This window comes from Poecile atricapillus, chromosome 1, assembly GCF_030490865.1.
Source record: "Poecile atricapillus isolate bPoeAtr1 chromosome 1, bPoeAtr1.hap1, whole genome shotgun sequence".
Lineage (NCBI taxonomy): Eukaryota > Metazoa > Chordata > Aves > Passeriformes > Paridae > Poecile > Poecile atricapillus.
Window position 1 is genome coordinate 90,429,970 of NC_081249.1, and position 21,984 is coordinate 90,451,953.

General features: G+C 35.2%; 1 protein-coding gene across 5 annotated transcripts in view; it reads right to left on the reverse strand.

Annotated features, from left to right (window-relative positions):
* The window catches only part of STXBP5L (syntaxin binding protein 5L), a 182,619-nt gene that overhangs the window by 109,363 nt on the left and 51,272 nt on the right, over nucleotides 1-21,984 (reverse strand). For all 5 annotated transcript variants that reach the window (XM_058857936.1, XM_058857944.1, XM_058857968.1 and 2 more), the window contains exons 3-4: nucleotides 4,745-4,826; nucleotides 2,631-2,731 (exon numbers count right to left, since the gene is read on the reverse strand). In XM_058857936.1, coding sequence (XP_058713919.1) covers nucleotides 2,631-2,731; nucleotides 4,745-4,826 — 183 coding nt within the window. The remainder of the gene's footprint in view (nucleotides 1-2,630; nucleotides 2,732-4,744; nucleotides 4,827-21,984) is intronic.

The following is a 21,984-nucleotide window of genomic DNA, read 5'->3' on the forward strand; positions in this document are numbered from 1 at the left end:
CTCTGACTTTCTAAACACTTCCCTATATGGCATCTTTCAATACCTTACTATTTTTTGAAGACATGCATCAATATTTTAAACCTATATTCTGTCAACAGGCATTTCTCCCCATTTAAGAAACATTTTAAAATCATCTTGTTCACTGGTTCACAAACTTAAGACAGAAGAATCTCTATTCAATATGAATCTTGCCTTCTCTTAACCCCACACCTGCGAGAGGGGAGGATGAAAATAAAGTATTTTTAACTATTCCCACAGTGAGGAAAACATTACTTTTTGGAACCCAGATCTTTGAATTTCTTTAAGAAAATCAATTTTGATCTTATCACTTCATCAGCTTCTCAAGTTCCCCTTACATCCATTTTGTCATAGATTTCATATAGCTAAGGCAACCATTATTTCATTCACTATTCTCTGACCATCACATAATCTAGAGCTTTGGTTCTCTTAACACCAAAAATGTATTCAGAAAAAACGAAAGTTCTCTTTTAGACTTAGCACTGTGGGCATATAAATATTCCAAACTGAGAGGGTTAATTAGAGCTTTAGCCTTACTTTTTTTGCTACTTGCCCAGAGGCTTATGTTGAATTTTACATACTAAATGTGTAATTGAGCTTAGAAAATTGAAAGCTAAATGATTTAAAATAAATTTATGTAGATTAAAGTAAAAAGAAAATATAGTAAAAATGAAGAGATTTCATTCTGAAGCCAAGTGCTTGAATAGTAAAAAAAAAAAACTAGAAGCTTAGGGCAGTGCTAGAGAACCCTGAGAAGAAATGAACTGCCTGCAATGTTATTTCTTCATATTTATGGAAAACTATCTTTTAATTTAAAACTGGACTTACTTCTTTGATAATATTACATTGCAGGATATTTGCATCATAGCCTTTGATGTGCTAATAAAATTATTTAAATGGCAGCATTGAACCAGTTACACACAATACACATAAAAGAACAGTATTTTTTTTGCTCACAACTTACTAGATTTTGATAAAAGGCAGTATAGTTAGCTCTGCATTAGTTACAAATAACTTTAATTCTCAGATCCTACTTGCACCTCAGTTCAAAAATGTCATTAGAGAAAATTTAGTTTTAAGCAAAGTTTTCCAGTATTCTAAACAACTCACTTGCAAATATTTTGCCCTGTATTTTAGGGTGTCAGATGAAAGAGAAAATTAGGCAAGTGTGATGATAAATGTTTTGCTCTTAGCAAAGCACAAATGTACATGACTTTCTCTTAGCAAGAAATGCTGACAAATTAATGACCAAGATAACAGGTTAATATCCCTGAAGAGAAGGCAGAGATGAACAGAGGCTGCATTCTTACAAGCAGTGATTGGTTAGGTTGTGTGTCAGATTGCTGGCTGGGAGAGCTCGACCAAGATGTACTGGAATAACTGCTATGATATTTAGGTTTAGCAACGACAAATTGTGAATAATGCACCTACCTGATGAGAAAAGCAAGATTCAAACATTTTGCTATAAGTAAAATGGTAACTTTCTGTCCAGAAGCAGCTAAAAATCCACACATAAGTTTTCATTTTCCTCTTCCCTCATGCAGTCCCAAACCACTTAATACACTTTTGTTATAGGTTATAAACTCATTGGAATCAGGCTGTGTATTTCCTAAATTATTACACAGTACTTCCCACTACAAATCACGCACCTCAGTGATATTTTAGTGCAAATATGATTTGTATCTGGATAATAAACAACAAAGAAAAATGTATTTCCATAATAATTTTCAGATTTTCTGCAGCTAAAGATTTGATTAATCTGTTCACAGCTCTGGTGAAGGACTGAGATCTTTCTCCACTGCACAAGGAAATATATAAATATCAAAAAAAGTTGCTGCACCTTAAACACTGAATGCACATACTAAGAGAATGAAAATACAAGTTAAACTTCCAGTTAAAAACAACTGCTGCATTTATGCACTGAATCTTGGTCTCCTAACTACTGCCCTAATTCCTTAATAGAAACTTGGAACTTTTTCTCACTATTAATAGACGTGCGGCACTGAAGTTCCCTAACTTCTTATCAGGTTTTACTTGGATGACTAAATACAGATTGAAGTGCTCAGCTCCTGTCGGAGTTTGAAAATTACAACCAGTCATTTAATCTATTTTCATTAAGGATTTCTACAATTAGGTACTGATAAAGTAAAATTTAGAAAAACACTCTGATTCATTGGTACCAGAGTTTCCCAAACTCACAACCTATTTCTGCTAAACTTCTAGTATTTTACAAAAACAAAAATATTTCAAGGTAAAGAAAATAATTATTACCCTCATACAGCCAGTTGAAGTACTCTGTCTATTACTGAACAACAGTTCAGCCAAAAGTGAGTGCTTGTGTTCAGTTTGAAGAAAAAAAATTACTGTTCACAGCAGTTCATGAAAATAGGAGTAAAATGAGGAACATTTTGGCAAAAAGAAGACCAAATTTTTCTAGTTCCAAGAAAGCTGCAGAAAGAGAAAGTGAAGTTTTTGCTCCATAGAAACAAACCTGAAAGAAAAATATTCAAGGCAAATCTATATCCACCTGTAGAAAGGCAAAATGTATGATAAGAAATCCAGGAAGTGTTATTTTTGTAATGAGATCTTTATTTTGTGCCATATAGTCTTACCTTTCTCTGTTAAATTTCAGAGAATGTAGAATAGCCGGTCGTTTCTGTCGGAGGTTCCACAAATGAAGGGCATCATCTGCACATGCACTGACCAAAGCACCCTAGAGCAGACACAAAATAAAGCAACACATTATTTTTCTGCAGATTCTGTCTTATTCTTACATGATCCTCACTGCTAAAGATCTACCTGTAAAACTGAGTTTATGAAAAATCATTCCTTTCTTCTAGAACAAAAATACTCTATCATAAATAATACACAATTGAATCGATCTGTTAAATGTAAACATTTTAAATTAGTACAAGATCAGCCAAAGTTAAATTAAAACTCCATTGATTTAAAACTCAAATTAAAACTTTGTACCAAGATTACACAAGCCAACTCTCAAGACTTTCCACATACACAGAAAGATTAACAAAATGGAAAAACCTTACTGAAAAAAGTGAGTGCAAAAGATGTAAGTGAAGGATAAAGGGATTGGTGCATGCATGGGCACACACTTAACAGTGCCAAGCACAGCTTAGTAGTCATATCAAGGTACGATGAAAATTCAAAACTGGAACTGTGAAAAGAGGGTGCAGATAAGAAAGCAGGGACAGGTAGCAAGAGGACAGGATGTAGGAAGAACTAAGAGATGTAGACAGAAGGACAGAGTCTTTAGCACAGATCAGAAATACTCTGGTTCTGCTTGTGGCATCCCAAAAATGGTCATCTTTCAAAACCCAGGCCTTTATCTGACTGAGAAGCTTGGAGTCAACTTCTACCTGCTTTTGACTTCCTTTCTCCTCACCACAGAACATTTTTGACATGTGAGAATTACCTGCAGGGGAAGCTCCCTACTACTCCTGCAGTGGTTTACTACACTTACACCTCAGATCAGGCTGGGCACAGATCTACCCTTGTGTAATACCATTGCAGAGAGGAACAGATTGCCCAAACACAAGGCAATGCTTTATACTGAGGAAGGGCAAAGATGTAACCGGAAAGATTAGTTCCTACCATCCATGACTGACTGACAATCTTCTCTAATCCTAGCAAATGTTCTTTTCAACATTGACCTATGCAAATGAAATTTACAGGGGTGAGACTTCTCTAATACAGTGTAATCCATGCTTTAATTCTCATCTCCCAAAGAGTCAGAAAGACTGCCCACCACAGCAACCAAATTAATCCCGTGTATTAGGGGGTTTGCTGGTCATCCGTGAAAAGAAAGGATATTGATTCAAACTCTGTCCTTCCTGTTCTCATCCCTGCATTCCTCTTAAGAATTTCACCATTCTGTTTCTAAAGCTTCAGTCCTCCCTCCTTAGTGTCTGTGGTTCAGTTACTTTTTCCAAATAGGTGTAGGAAAAAAAAAGTATTTTTCAGGTTTAAAAAACTCATAAAACTAAAACTCTTCCCCTGAGAAGTTCTAAGATATTCCCATTTACAAAGAGGACTTGAAACTGTCAAAAGTGTTCCCTTATGTCATGGGAGAAAATTAATCAAAACTGAACTAAGACTTGGCCAACTTCTAAGGTCTTAAAAAAAAGTTCCCTCTGATTTGTATTCACCAGAAAGTCTTCTTGCCTATTCCCATCTTCACAACCTTCTGCACAGAGCAAGCTATAATCTGGTACTGTTTCTTCATGTTGCCTAAATTTGATTTTGACAAACCATTTACAAAGACTAAGCATGATGGCTTGATTAACAATCCCTGCAATTGCTTTGCATTGCTTCATGTAATAGCATATCCTCAAATATTGAGTTTTCAGCCAATAATCATCAATATATTTTGATAGAAAGATTTAGCTCATTTATTAATTTCTAATTGAACCAGGACTGTGCAGCATATTTAGTAACTTAATGGGTTTTACATCATTTCACACACATTCATGTATTGACTGCCTTTTGTTAGGTATTTTAAACTGATGTATAGGAAAGCAATGCTTTTCCCTGAGTGCAGTACCATAAATATTCTTCTAAAAGGCTGTATGTTGAATGTCCTCTGGATGTACACCACTTACTTCTTGGCACAATTTGTCAGTGGGAGAAGTTATATCACTGAATTACAATAACATGAATTGACTTATGCAACTAAATGTATACAGAAGAATCTGAGTAAATATGTCCTTACCTCATTGATTAAGAACTGGAGCTGCAGAACTGCAGCACCACTTTCATGTTGGCAGTAGCAATCAACACCAGGCCTGCCCAATCTGTTGCCATCAAAGTCAAGGATTCTAACATTACTGTTATCACCAGAAGTAAAGAGGGAAAGAAAGAACTACCAATTAAACTCTAATTAACCTTTAATTAGCCTCAATTCTTCTTGCTTTCTGTAAAACAAAAGAATTCATGCTGACATTCCACTCTTCTAATTAAAGTACCAACATCAGCAGCTTGAAACATGCAACTGTGAGTATTCTGTTCTTGCCCATTTTTTTTCCTGTGAAACAAAGTACATGAATTAACACACAAATTCAGCAGATGCATTTTTAATTTATTTTTATACATTATTGGTTTATATAACACATGAATGTAACAGATTTTGGAACTTATCTAGAGTAGCCATATAATGTAGCTCTTTATCCATTGTCTTCATGTCTTTTTCTGTGCATGCTAAATTGTCATCTCCCTAACTTAGAGGATGATGATCATTCCCATCTGAGTCAGAGACTCTAGCAAGAAATTGTTTTTCTAGAAAATTACTGAAGATCAAAAGTAAAACAAAAAGAGAAATATGAAATATATTATTAGCAACCATATGAAACACCACATATTGAAAATAACAGGATTATTATTGGAAACAATATTTTACAACATAGAGCTTGATCTACTTGTAATATATAATCATATTAGCATATTGTAAGATCCTGACCAAAAGAAGTCCACTTATTTTAGCTGCAGGTAAATGTTAGAATCTTTACTTCCCTGTTCACAGGAGAAAGATGTACAGTAAACCATTCTAATATTGGCCTCCAGAAAGTATAATCCATTAATTAGCAAATTTGAGGTTTAGAAGTTCCAAGTATGAAGCAATTGCTCTTTCAATTGTTAAACAAGCAGCTTAATGGGTACCAGTGACCCATGGGTACAGTCTCTCAAGAGACCTGAACTCTACTCTTGATTTTGTCAACTGGTCTGTTGGATAACCTTAAGGGAAAAAAGGTTTTTTTTCTTACCTGAGCCTTCATTTCTCTATTTGTAAGATGGAGATGGAGATGAAAAGTTGTGTATAAAACACTGTAAATACATTCCAGAACAGCAAGTGAGGGCAAAAGAAGTAACTCCATTTGCTGCTTGTTCCCAAACTGTAGTCATGGATCCAATAATAACTGACAAAATAATAAAAAACCTGAATCTTTTAAACAAGCTATTCAAAATAGACAATAAAGATCTATTGTAGTCCGAGGCACTTTCTAAGAGTTGATGGTAATCCTCTGGTTCATTCTGAATGACTGTTCTGTGGCACTCTTTTTTTTTTAACATTTAACAACCACTTCTTGTGACGTGAGAAAAAGTACCAAAACCAATCAAGCAAGTAACCAGCCCACCTGGGATTTCAGGCTAACTGGAACTTTTAACAGGTAAGTTCTTTCCTTTTAACCTAAGTTTAATACTCAGTACAAATACATGGCACCACTTAATGATTGTCCTTAATGAAAACTACAACTGCATTGCCCTGATTAAGTGTCTGTCACCCTTCAACATCAGTATCACGCTAAGTCAGTTTTCTAGGAAACATCCCAACAAAGTAAATGATTTCACTGAGCATATCCCAAACAAACAAAGCACTCTCCAAAAATTCACATTTATATGCATCAGTTCACCCTGAAATACAAATTACTAAAGTACTCACAAATTACTAAAATAAGAGAGAAATTGTGCTGTCTGCTTCATTCTGGCCAGTTGCCCTGAAGTGAGAACTGATGCTTAAATAGCAGCATTAGCACTGACTGCTGGTGGTTTTCAAACATTCTGGGAGCTGCAGTGAGGTCCCTCCAGCAGAAGGAGCTGAAGAGATATGATGACTTGGCACGTGTTCTTGGCACTTGAGCCCATCTTCTGCAAATTCTGTGTTTTGCTGCCAAGCATGGAGAAGTACAACCTTACCTCATCAAATCTTTTCATAGCAGTGTATTACAACAGGATATACAGCAGAAGAAATACCTACAGCTCAGGCTTTGGATTGACTTTATTCTTTTTACTTTTTTTCATTAAATCATGACTCTGCTATCAGGGAGAATGGAGAATCTCTGAGGATATTAAAAGTGGGACCAATACATATAAATACTGCAAAGTAGACACCATGGGTTTCAAGAATAAAAGCGAGTCACTATCTTCTCTCTTATCAGTATGTTGGATCTCCCTGGGGCTTTCAAAGCCATGCCAGATTATCCTAATTTACAGATAAAAGGGAAGAAGATGAAAACTAAGTCTGGATGTCTTTTGGGATATAGAGTGAAACAAGTAGAATTAGAATTATGTACATCAAGTAGTAAAACTATGACAGTAATAACATTCTAAAAGAAAAGTGTTCTTTCTGCAAACTACATTTAATCCTGGTTTTAAGATCTGTGAAAGTGAAATAGGATTTTTTTCTCTTCATTCACTTGTATGCAACACCTTTTCACTGAGTGTTTCAACATCCTGATATTCCAAAGCTTATAATTACTTGGGAAAAAATTGGTTGCTGAGATGACTAATTTTAAGTACTTGAATTCATCTTCCAAGATGCAGACTTCCGTGACAGCATAATACATTAGTAACCAAGAATTTACACTCTCACGTCCTGGAAATCAAAGTTGCCAGTGAATGATTACATTCATGACGAGTGGTAACAGTGACCAAATCCTTTCATAGCACGATCTTTGACCACTTTCCACAGTACCCCACAGCTTTTTTCTTCCATGACTCATTTTCACTATGTGATACACATACATCTGATGTGTCTCATTCTTCTCAGAGGTTAGTACTAATGGAATCCAAAGACTCGCAAGTCTTTGGTGTTCACTGGGAACCAAAAGTGCAGATACTTCAGAATTGACTCATGAAGTTGAGGCCAGTGTCACTTGCAGCAGGTATTTAACTTCTTAGGATCAGAAGGGGATGAGGTAGGACATGTTTTCCTTCATCAAGACAGTCACTCTTTAGTAGCATGAGATGAAATCTTTTGGCAATAACATGGACTGCAGTCTGATTCATTCCTCTTTGCAGGGGCAAGGAAGTGAAGATACGGTGTCATAAAGAACCTCCTTCCAAGGCAGCTAGCAGATATCCCCCATCAAGTAAAAACTCCTAAATCACATATGGCACCTTTTTCATAACCAAATCTCTTCCATAGAAGAAAATGACACCAAGCTATGTAAAGAAGCAGCTCTAACTTTTTTTGAGTACTTAACTAACTTCTTCCATGACTAAGAGCAATTTATGTACAGAAATGAACATTACAGCAAAGGGTTATAATTTGGTCTCACATCCACTATTTTATTAAAATGATACACACAGAAATGGGAAATCTCCATTTACAGCCTCTCCTTTAAAACATTTGGGAATTGTGGGGTGCTGCAAAAGCAGCATTGCTGCTCAGAGTCCTTGTCATCTGATCTGTACTGACTGGTACATGTTTGAGTAGGACTATACAGCACCTCAACAGCAGATGCTTGTGGGCTGGTGTTACTCCATTACATAAACCAACTGCAGCATTGACTTAGGGTATAACTCAAATATAGGGTGGCTTTTTCTTGCAGAAGACTTATTCCACTGAATTGAGTGATTTATCAGTTTAAAAAGCACCAATAGATTTATCTAAATAATCAAGTATTACAATGATCAAAGAATTCAACCACAACACTGACCAACTAAACCAACCAGAAGGTTTGTCAGCTGTATCCGTGTCACAGGACGGATCTTGTCAAAAGATAACGATTATGGAAACAGCACCTTTAGCACCTAGATTTGCAGTTTTGAACATAGCTACTTTCAGTTCCTGGAATACATATTTTTACAGTTCCCTCATGGAGTTTCTCCAAGTCTCCTATACATTAATTTTCTGTCTACTAAGGACACTGCATATTCTGGTAGAAATAAATGCCAGAGCCCTAAGTCCTAAATAAATGCCAAAGTCCTAAGTAAAAAACTGGGGTTCCAACTGATTTTTTCTCTCTTTACATGAGATATTTTATGTTTTGATTTCTGAAGTGTATTGCTTCTGTGCTTTGTTATCCTCACTATTAAGAATGTCATACTATATGTGAACTCAATACATTTAGCTTTAGTTTCAAGCTTTTGCATCTCATTACATCTTTTTTGCTAAATTAAATACCTTCATATTAGCAGAAATTTCCTGCTTTGAAAGCTGTATCTTATCCATCTTCTTCATAAATAAAAGCAAAATACTTTGAGATCCTTTGCTTTCATGTCACCACCAATTTTCTTAGTTTTGAATAACTCCTATGTGTTTTCATACATAGTCTAGTATCACTAAAGGACACTGAATGATTCACACAAACACATCTCAGTGGTATGACAGGAAAAGAAGTAACTTTATTTTCTGACTCCAGTATTTATAGATTCTCGACAATGACCAGGGACTGGATAATTAACTTACCACCTTCCCAATCACACTGGTCATGCAAAACATCCATCAAAGGACATTTCTTAGAAGGAATGTATAAACAACTTATGTTTATAGTTGCATTACTGCGAAAGTAACTAAAACTATGAAAACAAGATCAGAAGGTTTAGTTTTCAGGGTGACATCTCACCCTTTCTTCTTAAAAAAAAAATAAAAAGAAAAATGAACAGAGAAAATGAACAATATTCTAAACAATCAAAAAGAAATCACAAAGAAAATAAACAATGTTCTAAACAATCAGAAGGCTCTAGTTTCAGGAGGATAGTCTAGAATGTGTGCTCAACTTCTTTCAAGTCTCAAAATCAAAGCCACACATCATCTTAGTAATGGTTTCTTTAATACAATGTAAAAACACAGATTGCATTTTGTAATTTCTTATATCCAATATAGTTTTTTAATATATGTACCACATGTTTATTAAAATAACAAATTGGGAACTCATACTGGTTTTGTTTTTTGAGACTTCTCCATTGCTCTTCAAAAAATAAGCGCCTGCTACAAAGCTCTGTTCTGACAACTGCTTGTAGCTGAGCTCACTGAATTCCTTACAAAGGACACACAACATATTCCTACCTTTATGGCCTTCTATTTGCTGTAGATTCACTGGGTGCTGCTTCATTAAACAATATCTTTGTGAGTTTTGTTTTGAACATAGAAGGATTCAGTTTTACAATGAGCTTCATTCTGTCTGGAGTGCATTCAGCTGGTTAAATAAATAGCTCTCTTTTTTTCTCTCCACTATGAAAAGGTGAAATACTGCTGCACTTGGCTGCTATCTTAGGATGCTGGATGTGAAATCTTTCATAAACACAACCTTTTTTTAACACCAATAAACATGAGATTTTGGTCTACCTTCATCTTGTTTACTTTTGACCTTCATCTTGTTTACTTTTCTTGACATAGATTTCTCTGCTCATACATACAAATTATGTAAGAGTTAATCTCAGGAACAGTTACATATTCTTTATTATCTTTACTGGCTGAAAATTTTGCTTTTAGAAAATCTTTGATTTCTTCCAGGTTAAAGCTTATAGATTGCTTGTATTTAATCATATAACTCTATACACTGGAAGCCATTTTATTTCCCAAAGTATCTGCAGATACCATGAGAATAAGCAAAACTCATAGGGCTACGTATTTTAAGTTCTTCTGAATAAGACTGCCTTTCAAGGTCTTTGTAATTTTGAGAATTATCTGTTCTAGAAACAGATTACAAACAAAGTCAACATGTGATTGAACTCAACCCTAAACTTGAAGTAGTACACTGTGAAAAGCAGTTACTCAGAGGTACTGACTCTAGCAATGTTTCACAAATAACACAAAATCATAGAATCATAGAATGGCTTGGGTTGGAAGGGACCTTCAAGATTATCTAGCTCACATGTAGGTGAATAATTTCACATTCCATTTGTGGAGTATCAATAATTTTAAATTTCCTTTTGCATATGCGTATATACACACACATACACACACATACAATGATTAACAGAAACTGCCTAGTGCTAAATTCACCTCCAGAAGATAAGTAATTTAGCTATTATTCTGTAAAAGTTTCATATTGCCAGTGAGCTACACTGAAAGATTTGTATTTTGAGGTTGTACTTCATGCAGTAGTAAAAAAAAACAACATTAAAAGGTTGCATTTACAGTGGGCTTCCTTTTTCTTCCCAGGCAGTCATAAACCTCAACAAGCTCACTGACATACACAGATAAAAACAAGAAAGGCAACACTGAAAGAAAACTGGAATCCACGGAAGTGAGAGAAGAGTATAATTAATTATATTCACAGGGGTCAATGTTTCAGAGCCATTTACCAGTGCAGACACCAGTTCAGTCAAAAGCATGACAAATATGGGAACAGGAGGAACATGCCTGTTTGCAAACCTATCCAGTAAAAACCTACAAAGAGAATAAGCTGGGACAGAATAATACTCTTGCCCTAATGCACACTGGAGGTTATGGAAAACTAAACAGACACAAATGAGAGGGCTGTGTGTTCCAAAGCCAGAAAGTTACTTGAACATAACCAAGATCCTGAGCAACAACCTACAGAGATACAGATAAAAAAATTGATAACACCACAGCATTTGATTCAATTTACTGCCTTTTAAGAGGACTATGCAAATCATACCATTTGCTGCCCATCTGTTTGCAGTGGGCGCAGATGGTAGTCTAACACACTCTGTCTCACCAAAGAAACCAAGCAGGTAGCCTTAACTCAGCCATTTTGATTTGCTTTCCTTCTCAGCCTTCAGGCATTAATAATTAACACAGTATTTGCTCCATGTGGGTCTGTACACCCAGAACACACACAGGCAGACATAGGTTATCACATGTGCAGTCACTGATGACAAATGCATCCATCTATAATGGTTTCATACTAAACTAATACCACATTGGTGCATTTAAAACTAAAGCACCAATGTTGTATTAGTATTTGTTTTCCCTGGTTTTGTATGCTTCTGCCGATGAATTTACTAATAACATATTTAGAGAAAGTTTAAGGAATTTTTGTTTGTGCTCTTCAAGCAAAAATGAAAGACTATATAAACTGTACATAAGGTCAAAACTTAGTATTTTTCATCTTGTTCTTCAACAGATTTTTTCTAATGTTTCTTGAATTTTTAGTGATTAGTAACAGTGATTACAAGGTGCAGATTTTCTTCATAGCTGCCAATTATGAAGAACAACTGGTGACAACAGAGGATAGACTGAAAAGTGATCTTATAATCAGTCTTGTAAAAAGGTCAAAAGACCTGTTGAAGCAAATGTAACTAAAAATAAGAATACATTTTTCCAAATATTAATTCTTCCCTGGGTTGCTATGAAAAAGTTAGACAAGTAAAATAATACATTAAACCTTCATACATATAGTGACAGAGCTTGAGATACACATTGTGCTTTCTCTCTTAAACAGAGACAGCACTTAGCCATTACTGGAAATCTTAAAAGCAAGACTGCTTGTTTTCCCAAATGCTACTTCCAGCCCCAACAACCAGACTAGGAACAAAGTGATGAATGTCCTATGGTAAATTATGTAGTCTACAGGAGATGGGAGCAAATGATGAAATAATGTTCCCTCTCACAAGAAATGTTTTGGCTAGTACACACAGAGAAAAGAAGAACTTCATTGTTCAAAGGTGATAGAATAATTAACAGTTGCCACAGTTACTTCTGGTTAATTCTTTGTGCCAGGTACATCACACCAATGAGTCCCACACAGCTCTAGTTCTGTGTTTCATGAGCAATTATGGAATTTTAAGACTAAACCTGCCTTGCACACTGTTGTGTTACTCCAAAGGCAAAGCAGAAGCATTCAGGAGCATATATATGACATATTTATGACAAAATTTTATGGGAAATTTTGTGCTGTCCTGCAATAAGAACATCCTAGTGCTAAGATCCTGTCAAAACTGCTTTTATCAATCAATCAACACTGATCTGAAATAGTGAAAAGTTTCTACTGAAAAGGTGAGAGAATTCTGTACTTCACTGAAAAATTGTGTGCATCTTTATAAGGCATTCAAAAAAGTCCTTTCAACACAAAATAAATGCTTTCTATAACCAACTTCTTTTCTTCAAAGTTAAATTCATGATTACCTGCTAAAATAACAACAGAATAATCCCAGAATTAATTTAAAGAAATTTAGTCCCTGAAAATCTCGAGACTACTAGCTATCAAGACAATTAAGAGGTTATAAAAGTCAGGTGATTATGCAATAGTAGATAATGAGCAGAGCTTGTATACTGATTGTCTACTGATTGACATATTTCTTGTCTGAACTCAACTTTACAAATAAAATTAAATAATCATTCTGTTAAATTTTCTGATTGTACTGGAATAAGCAGCAAGGAATAGTGTATAAATGTAACCCCGAGGCTCTAAAGTAAAAGTAGATGGTTTGATGATGCATTTTTTTGTCTTATTCAGTAATAAGTCAGAAAATTGTCATGCAACACAGATCATTTTAGTTTAACTGAGAGATCCAGGTATACTTTGGGAGATATATTATGCAAGGGAATTTTGGTCAGAAAAGATTACACCAACACACAGGTACTAATGCATTGGGAAAGGGAGCATCTGATCTTGTCTCAGGCTTTAGAAGTGGTAAGTGGTTTAGAGATTCACTTGCTTGAGTGTTTGAACATTTCCACTATTCCAAGGAATGTGCCCTATAACATCAATATGCCAATAGAAATATTTTAATTTCAGTGTTTATCCAACCACAAGACAATACAGATGCTGAGGTCATACACCATGTTCTTTTTAGGCAGAGCAGTGCTGCCTAAATTAATAAATAATTCCATTACTCCACAGGAAACTGCTTGCAGCTTGTTAGTCAGCTGATGAGCAATTCCTCAAATTCATCCACTGCTTCAGCTCTATTATTATCTGTTTAGCATTGGATGATTCCAGGAGGTCTCTGGTACAACACAGAAAAGTACTTCACATTCAAAAACTTATTAAAAGAAGTTCAGTATGTTACTAGGCAGTAATTTCATTCCTGTCCCAGAAAAACAGACAAATGACATTTCTATAAGTTTCATTTAGGCTATATTAATATTTAGCTCTTTTGTAGTCAATATATTTATTTTTGACTCTTAATAAAGGAAGATGTTAATTGAGAATTTCATTTGTTAAGCAAGAATGGTCGTGTAAAGCACACAGGAACACGTGCCATCAATAAAAGCCAAAACTGACAATGAAGCTATTCAAATTTGAATTACTAAAATTAGAATAATGTAAGAATTTAATTGAAGTATATTTAATTCAGCATTTGACAAAATTTCAATGAAATATCTGGCAAGTTTTATTCTTAGGTTTAGTTCCATATAATTGACACTATAAATATGCCTATGTTGAAAGGCACTTCAAATATCAGTCAACCTTAAATAGTTTTATTTTCTACTATTGTAACACTCATGTCATTTTTAAGAAAAGATTTTAGCAAAGAGATACAAGATATAGGTTAAATGATATCTACATTTATCACTTTTATAACCCTCCTGAGCCACATAATTATTCCATCTGATTTTGAAATAAAGTACAGTATAGACCACAGTTAATCAGACCTTCTATTCAATGAAACAGGTAACCAGCAGCTGGCTAAAATGTATTTCAGGAAGTCTTTTTGGTGTAAATGAGTATGAACTACCATTTTGCCACTTTAAACAGACACTTGTAGATTGTGTTCTACAAACTATGTTCATGTTCGATGAATACAGCTGTAAGAAGCATTTATATTTGAATTAAAATTTATAATCACATTAGTTAACATGGGTTAAAACATGAGTAGAGGTTTGAAAATATAGTTAGGGAATACTGAATAAGTTCCAAAGAGAATTTCCATTTTAAGAAAAGACTTACTACTACTGGGAATAAAATAGGACATACCACAATCTCCCAGGATCCCAGTTTTTCCATGCCAATTACTGAGAATCTGCATGTTTCAGTGAAACAGGACATGGTTTCAGAACTTACCATACTAATACAGCCTTATTTCAGAATAACCCAATTCTTGTTGGACAAGAATCAAGGATCAAAACTACTTCTACATTTCCTTGGCAATTCTAATTAAAAAGACTGAGAGCTCTGCCTCCCTTCGAGGGATTATTCCTTGCAGATTTGGAGAGAACCGAAGCACTGCTACAGCTAAAGTACATCTGGCTCTCCCAGGTAACTGACAGCATGATTGTGCTGCTGGGGGTGGTGGCTCCCAAAAAATCCAAATTCTTCTCTACAGAATGTGGAGACCTGGTAAAGACTGTGAAGGCTGGATGGTTATCAGTTCAGTCTTCCCACTCCCATGATCTTTGGCAAAATCTGCTGGGTTTATTATCTCACATCAGTAAGGGCGCCTGCAAGCAACAGCTTCAGATCCAGCCCAGCAGGATGCACATGATGGACACACCACCAGGGCCTGCTCTCTGCTCAAGACAATGGGAAAAATACTTTAAGCTCCATCTAATTTGTGTTTCTGCAGTGTGATGTGAGGTAGGAAACGTGCAGGGAAACAAACTGAACAGAGAAAGCAATCTACAGTGTAGGTCATCCATTCTACCTCCTGGAGAAGTCCCCATTATAATTTTAATTACTAAGATAGGCTTCATCTAGGGAGAGACAGCTCTTGCAGAGCAATCTACCATACATGTGGCATGAGAAAAAGAGAGGAGAAATGTGGAGCTAAACAGGGAGAAATCCAGCTTCACAGTATACACACACATCAATTGCATGAGCTTCTCCCACACTGATTTTCAGCAGTTGGATGTATTACTCATATGGCCATATTGAAGTTTATCTTTAAACTGTAGTTAGGATAAGAAAAGGAGACAACCAATTAGTTAAAGCCTTTGATTCTCACTAATGTGAAAGTCAAAACAGAAATATTTGCGAGGCTAAACAAGGAGATACAGTTCGCTTTGATTTGTGAAACCCTAACAAACATTAGAGACTATTCAGCAACATAAAAGCTTTATCTATTCTTTTCCATTCCACAAACAACAATCACAAAAGTCACATTTCAGTAATTCTATATTCTCTGCAAGACTTGATATATCAAGATCACCTTTGCATAGTCACCGTTCCTGCACTCCTATACTCCTGATTTGCTTTTTTACTAAAGAAAATTTACCAATTGAAATGGGAAAAAAAATAAGTTTTCTTTTTCCAAGTTAGTTTTAAGTTTTTCCAAGAACTGTTCTTCCAAGCTCAACATAAAAACTACCACCAAAAATAATTTTAAGATAGATAAAAGAATATAAATACAAAAGTTTGATATGGAGTGACTGGGGAAGAGAGTAATTTATCTCCAGTTGACTTCAGTGCACAGAAATATTACATTTCTTGGGATGTCTGTCTAGGAAAACAGTAGGGTGATTCTAAATTTGGACACTGGACTGCCCATTTTTGGTTGTTGCATATTTCCTTTTGACTTAATTTACCAAAACAAGCAGTTTTCCAATACTAAAAGCTCAAGAGTCTATCAGCTTTCCAAACAAATATATAATTATTCAGGGATATTTTGTGTGACCACAATTTATTTGCTAAATCAGCGCAAAAAAAATCAGACTGGAAAAGACAGAAGCATGCACACACACAAACATACTGTGGTGGAGAGAAATATTTAAAAGAAGAGGTAAATGGGAAGATATCAAGGCAAAAAGGATGTAATTGATTAGTCCTTGCACGAGGCGGAGAAATGGGATCATTCCTAGCAGAAAGTCATAAGGAATGGCAGAGAAACAGAAAGTTGACTTTCTGACACTCTCCAGACAAAGTGAGGGGGAGGGAGGACACCAAAAAAACCCTAAACAACCTCCCAGTTTTCTTCAACAGAGACTTCTGAAGTTGTAATTTTAATACTTTGGAAGGATTCAGAATTTTCAAAGAGTAGGTAAACAGATTTAGAATTTAGGTTTGCCCAAGGAAATGCCAGTGTCTGTACAGATAAAGCAGGAGCTGTACAAGGTCTTCTGAGAATACTGATTTATTAGAACAAGCATTGACAAGATATACTCACAGCTACTGACAATGCTTGGAGGCATTCTTGTGCAAATTTGTTGATGGATTTCTCTTAAATATGAGATATATTCACATCCTAATATGTGATAAAAATATAAGGTAGTAGCTTGGGTAAAGTTACAAGGTTTACATGTTTTACATCTTAGTACTCATTTGTAACTTGAAAACAGAACTGGTTAGGAAGTAAATGGAAAGAGAAGAAATGCCTGTGAAAAGGAAGATGTCAAACTGACCATGTTTAAAGGCAAATGTTTACTCTTGCTACGTCCCAGCTCCTTTCTGCCAAAGACAGACATCAGAGCTTGAAACTGATGGGTACCTACAACAGCTGCTTTCCTGCAACTTAAGCTATCACTATGTAGAACATGACATTGAATATCTATACACATTTTCCCACAAGAACATGAAAATCTCACTAAAAGTCCTCTGCTGTTGCATCCCACAGTGAAGCTTTCTTTTCAGGTTTGGCTTTGCCAATGAGTTCAGCTCTATATACTTAAAACTGGTTAATTCCTAAATTGACCTTTGCTATCCAATTTAGTGTCCCATTTTTCTTGTGGCTTACTTTCAGTTTTGTCTGGTTTCAAGCAATCACTCTGGAGAGGAAACTCTAGTTCTACCTAAACAACAAACATTTCCTATACTGATCTTGCTAGGAATAAGAGAACTGCAAACTCATCACACCAAAGCTTTTTCAGGCACTAAAACCTGAATTTTCCTGACTGCTAAGATAGAAATGGTTGCTGAATGTGATTTCCATGGTCCCATAACAAAATTACAATTTTTTGTTGCTTTTTTTTTAATTAAGCAATTTTAAATCCCAATCACACAGGCATTTAGATTTCCCAGAGCCTAGCCTGACATTTAGCATTGATATTCACTGCACACTAATCATCAGTCAGATTTATTATTAATGGTACTGTAAAATTGTAGTGATACTGTCAAATTTAAGTGGTCCTCCTGACAGTAAAAAAGGATAGATTAAATAATATTTACTGAAAATTAATTAATGTATCTGACTTTATCTAGATAATAACTATATATTATATATTTCATACATTTTTGATTTAAAACTTATTAACACATCTAAGTCAATACATTGAAGACAATAAAAAAGGTGTCTCAGCTTAAGGAAGATTAACTTTTGCACTGACAATCCTACACCATGTTAAAATCAAGGGTTACAAGTGAAAAATATTCTTTTCCTTTACTACCTCAAGACAGTAAATGTAATTTTCCTTCATTTCTTCTGAATTACATCTCTGCAACGAGGGTACAGATAATTCATCTGCTGCTCCAACCACTGTACCGATTTTATTTCATCTGTAAAGTACAAGCACTTCTTCTGTTCACTCAATATACACATTACACATTATTTCCCTGCTATATTTGTTGATCCAGAAATTAATTTACAATGATAAAATTCATATTTCCTCTATTCTGGCTACTCTGCCCCATTATTACCATAGTCTCTGGTATCTGAAAGAGCAAAATAGCTTTTTTGATACTTAGAGATTCAGGGGAAAGTATTGTTGTTGTTGTTGTTGTTGGTATATTTTGTGGGTTTGGGAAGAGTTTTTTTAAAAATAATACAGTAATACCCTAAATTTCTTTGAACTTCAAGACATTCATACCTGTGGATGACCAATGCATTATGCATCCTGCTTTACCTAACAGAATCCAGACCCGTGACAACAGCTTTAATGCACTCTATTCCAATGTTTTTAAAACCCTGATTCCTGTGACAAACATTATCTTTGGATACAGAATACTCAGATTCTGGCCATATTTCTTTTGCAATGATATCCCCAGGAATACTGCTCCTTGAGCACAATGCAAATGCCACAGCTGGACCCTGGTTCCCGTGCTCTGCTGAAGAGTAGAAATTCTTCAAATGAAGGAAATAGTGAAGAGCAAAGTGACTGCAGTTGTTTACTTAGCAAAGGCCTGGTAAGAAATGCAGGTGGAAAAATCAAAAACCAGGGCAGCTCCTTCTTTGTTTTAAACCTTGTTTGAGTAAAATACCACAAATTCCAAGCTCTGCACTAAGGCACTTTGCATATCAAAGTGTCCTGCCTTAATTTCAGTATGTTTTGACATCTTTGCATGACAGATTATGAAACATGAACCAGATTCATTCTTAATTTTCCAAGACTCCCTCATTTCTTCTACTGCTGAATCTATTTCAGATCACTGTGCAGCATATTTTGGTAATCTCAAGGTACAAGTAGTCAATTATTGATGGTCTAACCAAACCTCTTACTAGAACATCCTTTCAGAATTAGCCCTATTCTATTACCAGCTCCAGTTTTACAAATATGCTAGAATTGCTGGATTACAATTAAAAACAAATAATAAGAATAAAAAACCCAGTAGACAAAATACTATAAAAAAAAGATTCCTCTGTTTGAAATTAAATTTTCAGAACTAGAATTCTCTGATAGTTAATGGAAAAAAGCTAATTTTCTTGGTTGTTGGAGCATGAAAATGTCTAGTCCAACCTCTTGTACTACCTCAATGAATACAATACTATTTAATAAAAGCCTGTCTGCCAGAAAGACAATAATGTTTAAGATTTCAAGGAATGAAGATCTTATGACTTTTTTTGGTAATCAGTTTCAAAGACTAAGAACACATATTGCTAAAAATATTAAGGCAATTTGTCAGACTTTAATTTCAAGCCACTAATATATTTCTCTGTTACTTTAGAAAATCTTTTCAGTAGCCATTTTATTCCTATGGAAGGACATGTAGAAAGCAGTTAAATCATCATTCCCTCTCCTTTTTCATAAGCTAAGTCAGACTGAGATCCTCAAGTCTCTAATTATAACACTTCTTCCAGCCAAGTAATTTTTTGTTTCTCTCCTGTAAATCTATCAAGATTTCTATAGTTGTCTTGTACATTCACAAAAACAAAAAGACAAGGCAAGCTAAAAAGAGAGAAAAAAGTGAAAGCTTCCCTAAAGTCCCTAAAAAAGCATTGCATTCTGGTTATTCAGCCCTTATCTATATTTCACACACTGGTAATTTATATCTCTTCTACAAAATAACTCAACCACCAGTGCAGAATTAAACTGGCAATGTAGCAGTCAACTGTTAAACTTCAGTACAATTAACACACACTCCTGTTGGTAAAGCAATAACCAATTTTCTGAATAATCCTCACATTAAGGCAGAGAATCATGAATAGAGAAGCACAACTTGTAATCACCTCTCCAGAAAATGAGACCTGCATTCTGATTCTTCATGGGAGATGATTTCATTAATTTTCTCTTTATCTAAATGGCTGCCTGCTTCATGAGAAGCCACCTTGTCCCTGAAAATGAAGCAATTTACCGGTTTCCCAAATATTAAGTCCTGGAGTAGTGAATGTGCCCCAGATTGGAGAAAGTAAATACAAACTCCTCCTCCTCCTCCTGGTAAAGATCCTGTTCTGAGCCATGGAGTTGTATGGCAGGTATAAAGTCTAGCTGATGATACTCACGGAAATAACAGAGCTTCTGGGATGATTTGGGCTGCCACCTACAACCAGACTTGTGTGCTTCCTATCTAGGAAGGCTGCCAGAACAACAATGATCTGTAACCAGTTGGTATGATCCAAGTCTTTGTTATTGTGCAGCAGGGAGAGAGAGACCAACAGATATATTTTTAGGAGACTTTGGGGACAAAAATCTGTCCAAGCAAAGGACAACGTTAAGTATTTTGCTCTCTCTTCCACCTCTCCCCAACCCTGGCTTCTAAAACAAGTTTAACATTGACTAGAAAGTCATGCACCAAGAAGAAGCTGAGGAATGTTTTCCTCAGCTCTAATAGAACCTCTTATTTTGAGGATTAAACTGTATGGAGATCAAGAATGTGACTGTAGTTTAGCAATTCCCTTATTTTTCTTTATTACTGAGAAATAAATTGATGAAGCACACAACTATTATTTTATCATTAGAAAATTATCTTCTTTTATTTTTTTGTTTCCAAGAAAGGAGATAAAAATTTTAAAATAAACATTTGAACTATACACTAAAAAAAAAAAATCTCCCAAGCACATCAGTGTAATTTTTCAAGAAGTGAGGCATTAGTTACCATTAACAACTGTGATCGATTTTTCATTAGATATGGAGTTCTCACATAGAGCTGCTAATTCCCTGGCTTTCACTAGCAATTGAAGATAATATAAAATAACAGAGAAATAATTTCTTATGCTTGAGAAAAAATGCTTCTGATTCTCTGTATAAAAATCTAACTGTACAAACTATATCTAAACTATAAATCTAATTATAAAAACTGCATTTTTTAAAAAAAAGGAAAAAAAAAGAAAAAAAAAGAAAAGAAAGAAACTAAAATTTCAGGTGGACAAAAACCCACATGGACCATGTCAGGTAGGCAACAGCATGCAAGATTTCCTGATATTTTTTTGTAATCTGAATTATCATCACCTCTCATGCCACATATTTGTATTCTGCAGGTTAATGTAATTTGGTTGTTGACCGGCACAAACACATAAGTCATAAGAGAATGAAAAGCATTTTTCATAGCATACATTCCACTTGGCTGCTGTGGTTTTTTTTGTAAGCAATAAAGACCGTGGTAATCAGGAAAAATCACTTTTTCAGACTAATATACTCTTAACCCAATAACTAGTCCTTTTAATAACTTATGAAAAAGTACATTTGAAATGACACAGGTAGGAAAACTTGTCACCTTTCACTTAAATTAGTTTCCCAAGTTCTGATGTCTGATACAGAATCTGATCCAGAATCTGTTCCACATATACATAATAAAAAGGTCACTGAAGCAAAAACTGACACAATCTGTGAAGATTCTGCCTGGTGACAAATACTGTGAGACTAAGACTAATTTTTTTAAAAGCCTAAAACTGTGGGGAACTCAGGACAAGCCTGCAGAGAATTTTGTAATCATAAAAGATAAGGAAGAGCAGGAGTTCTTTCAATCCTTCAGGCCACATTTGCCTAAAGCAAGAAGATAAGGGAGAAAAAGGAAGTGGCCACTGAGTAGGAAGAGAAGATCTATTGAATTATGCAAAGCTACCCTAAGACAGCAGTAAAGAGAGGCTTACATTTGTGGAAAGCACAAAGCACTGCTTCAGACATTTCCCCAGAGTGGAGGGAGAGAACACAACACAGCCTTGACTCTGAGCTTCCTGCACATTTTCCATCCTGATCACAAGGGAAACACTGCCCCTTGGCCCTGTCATGATCAC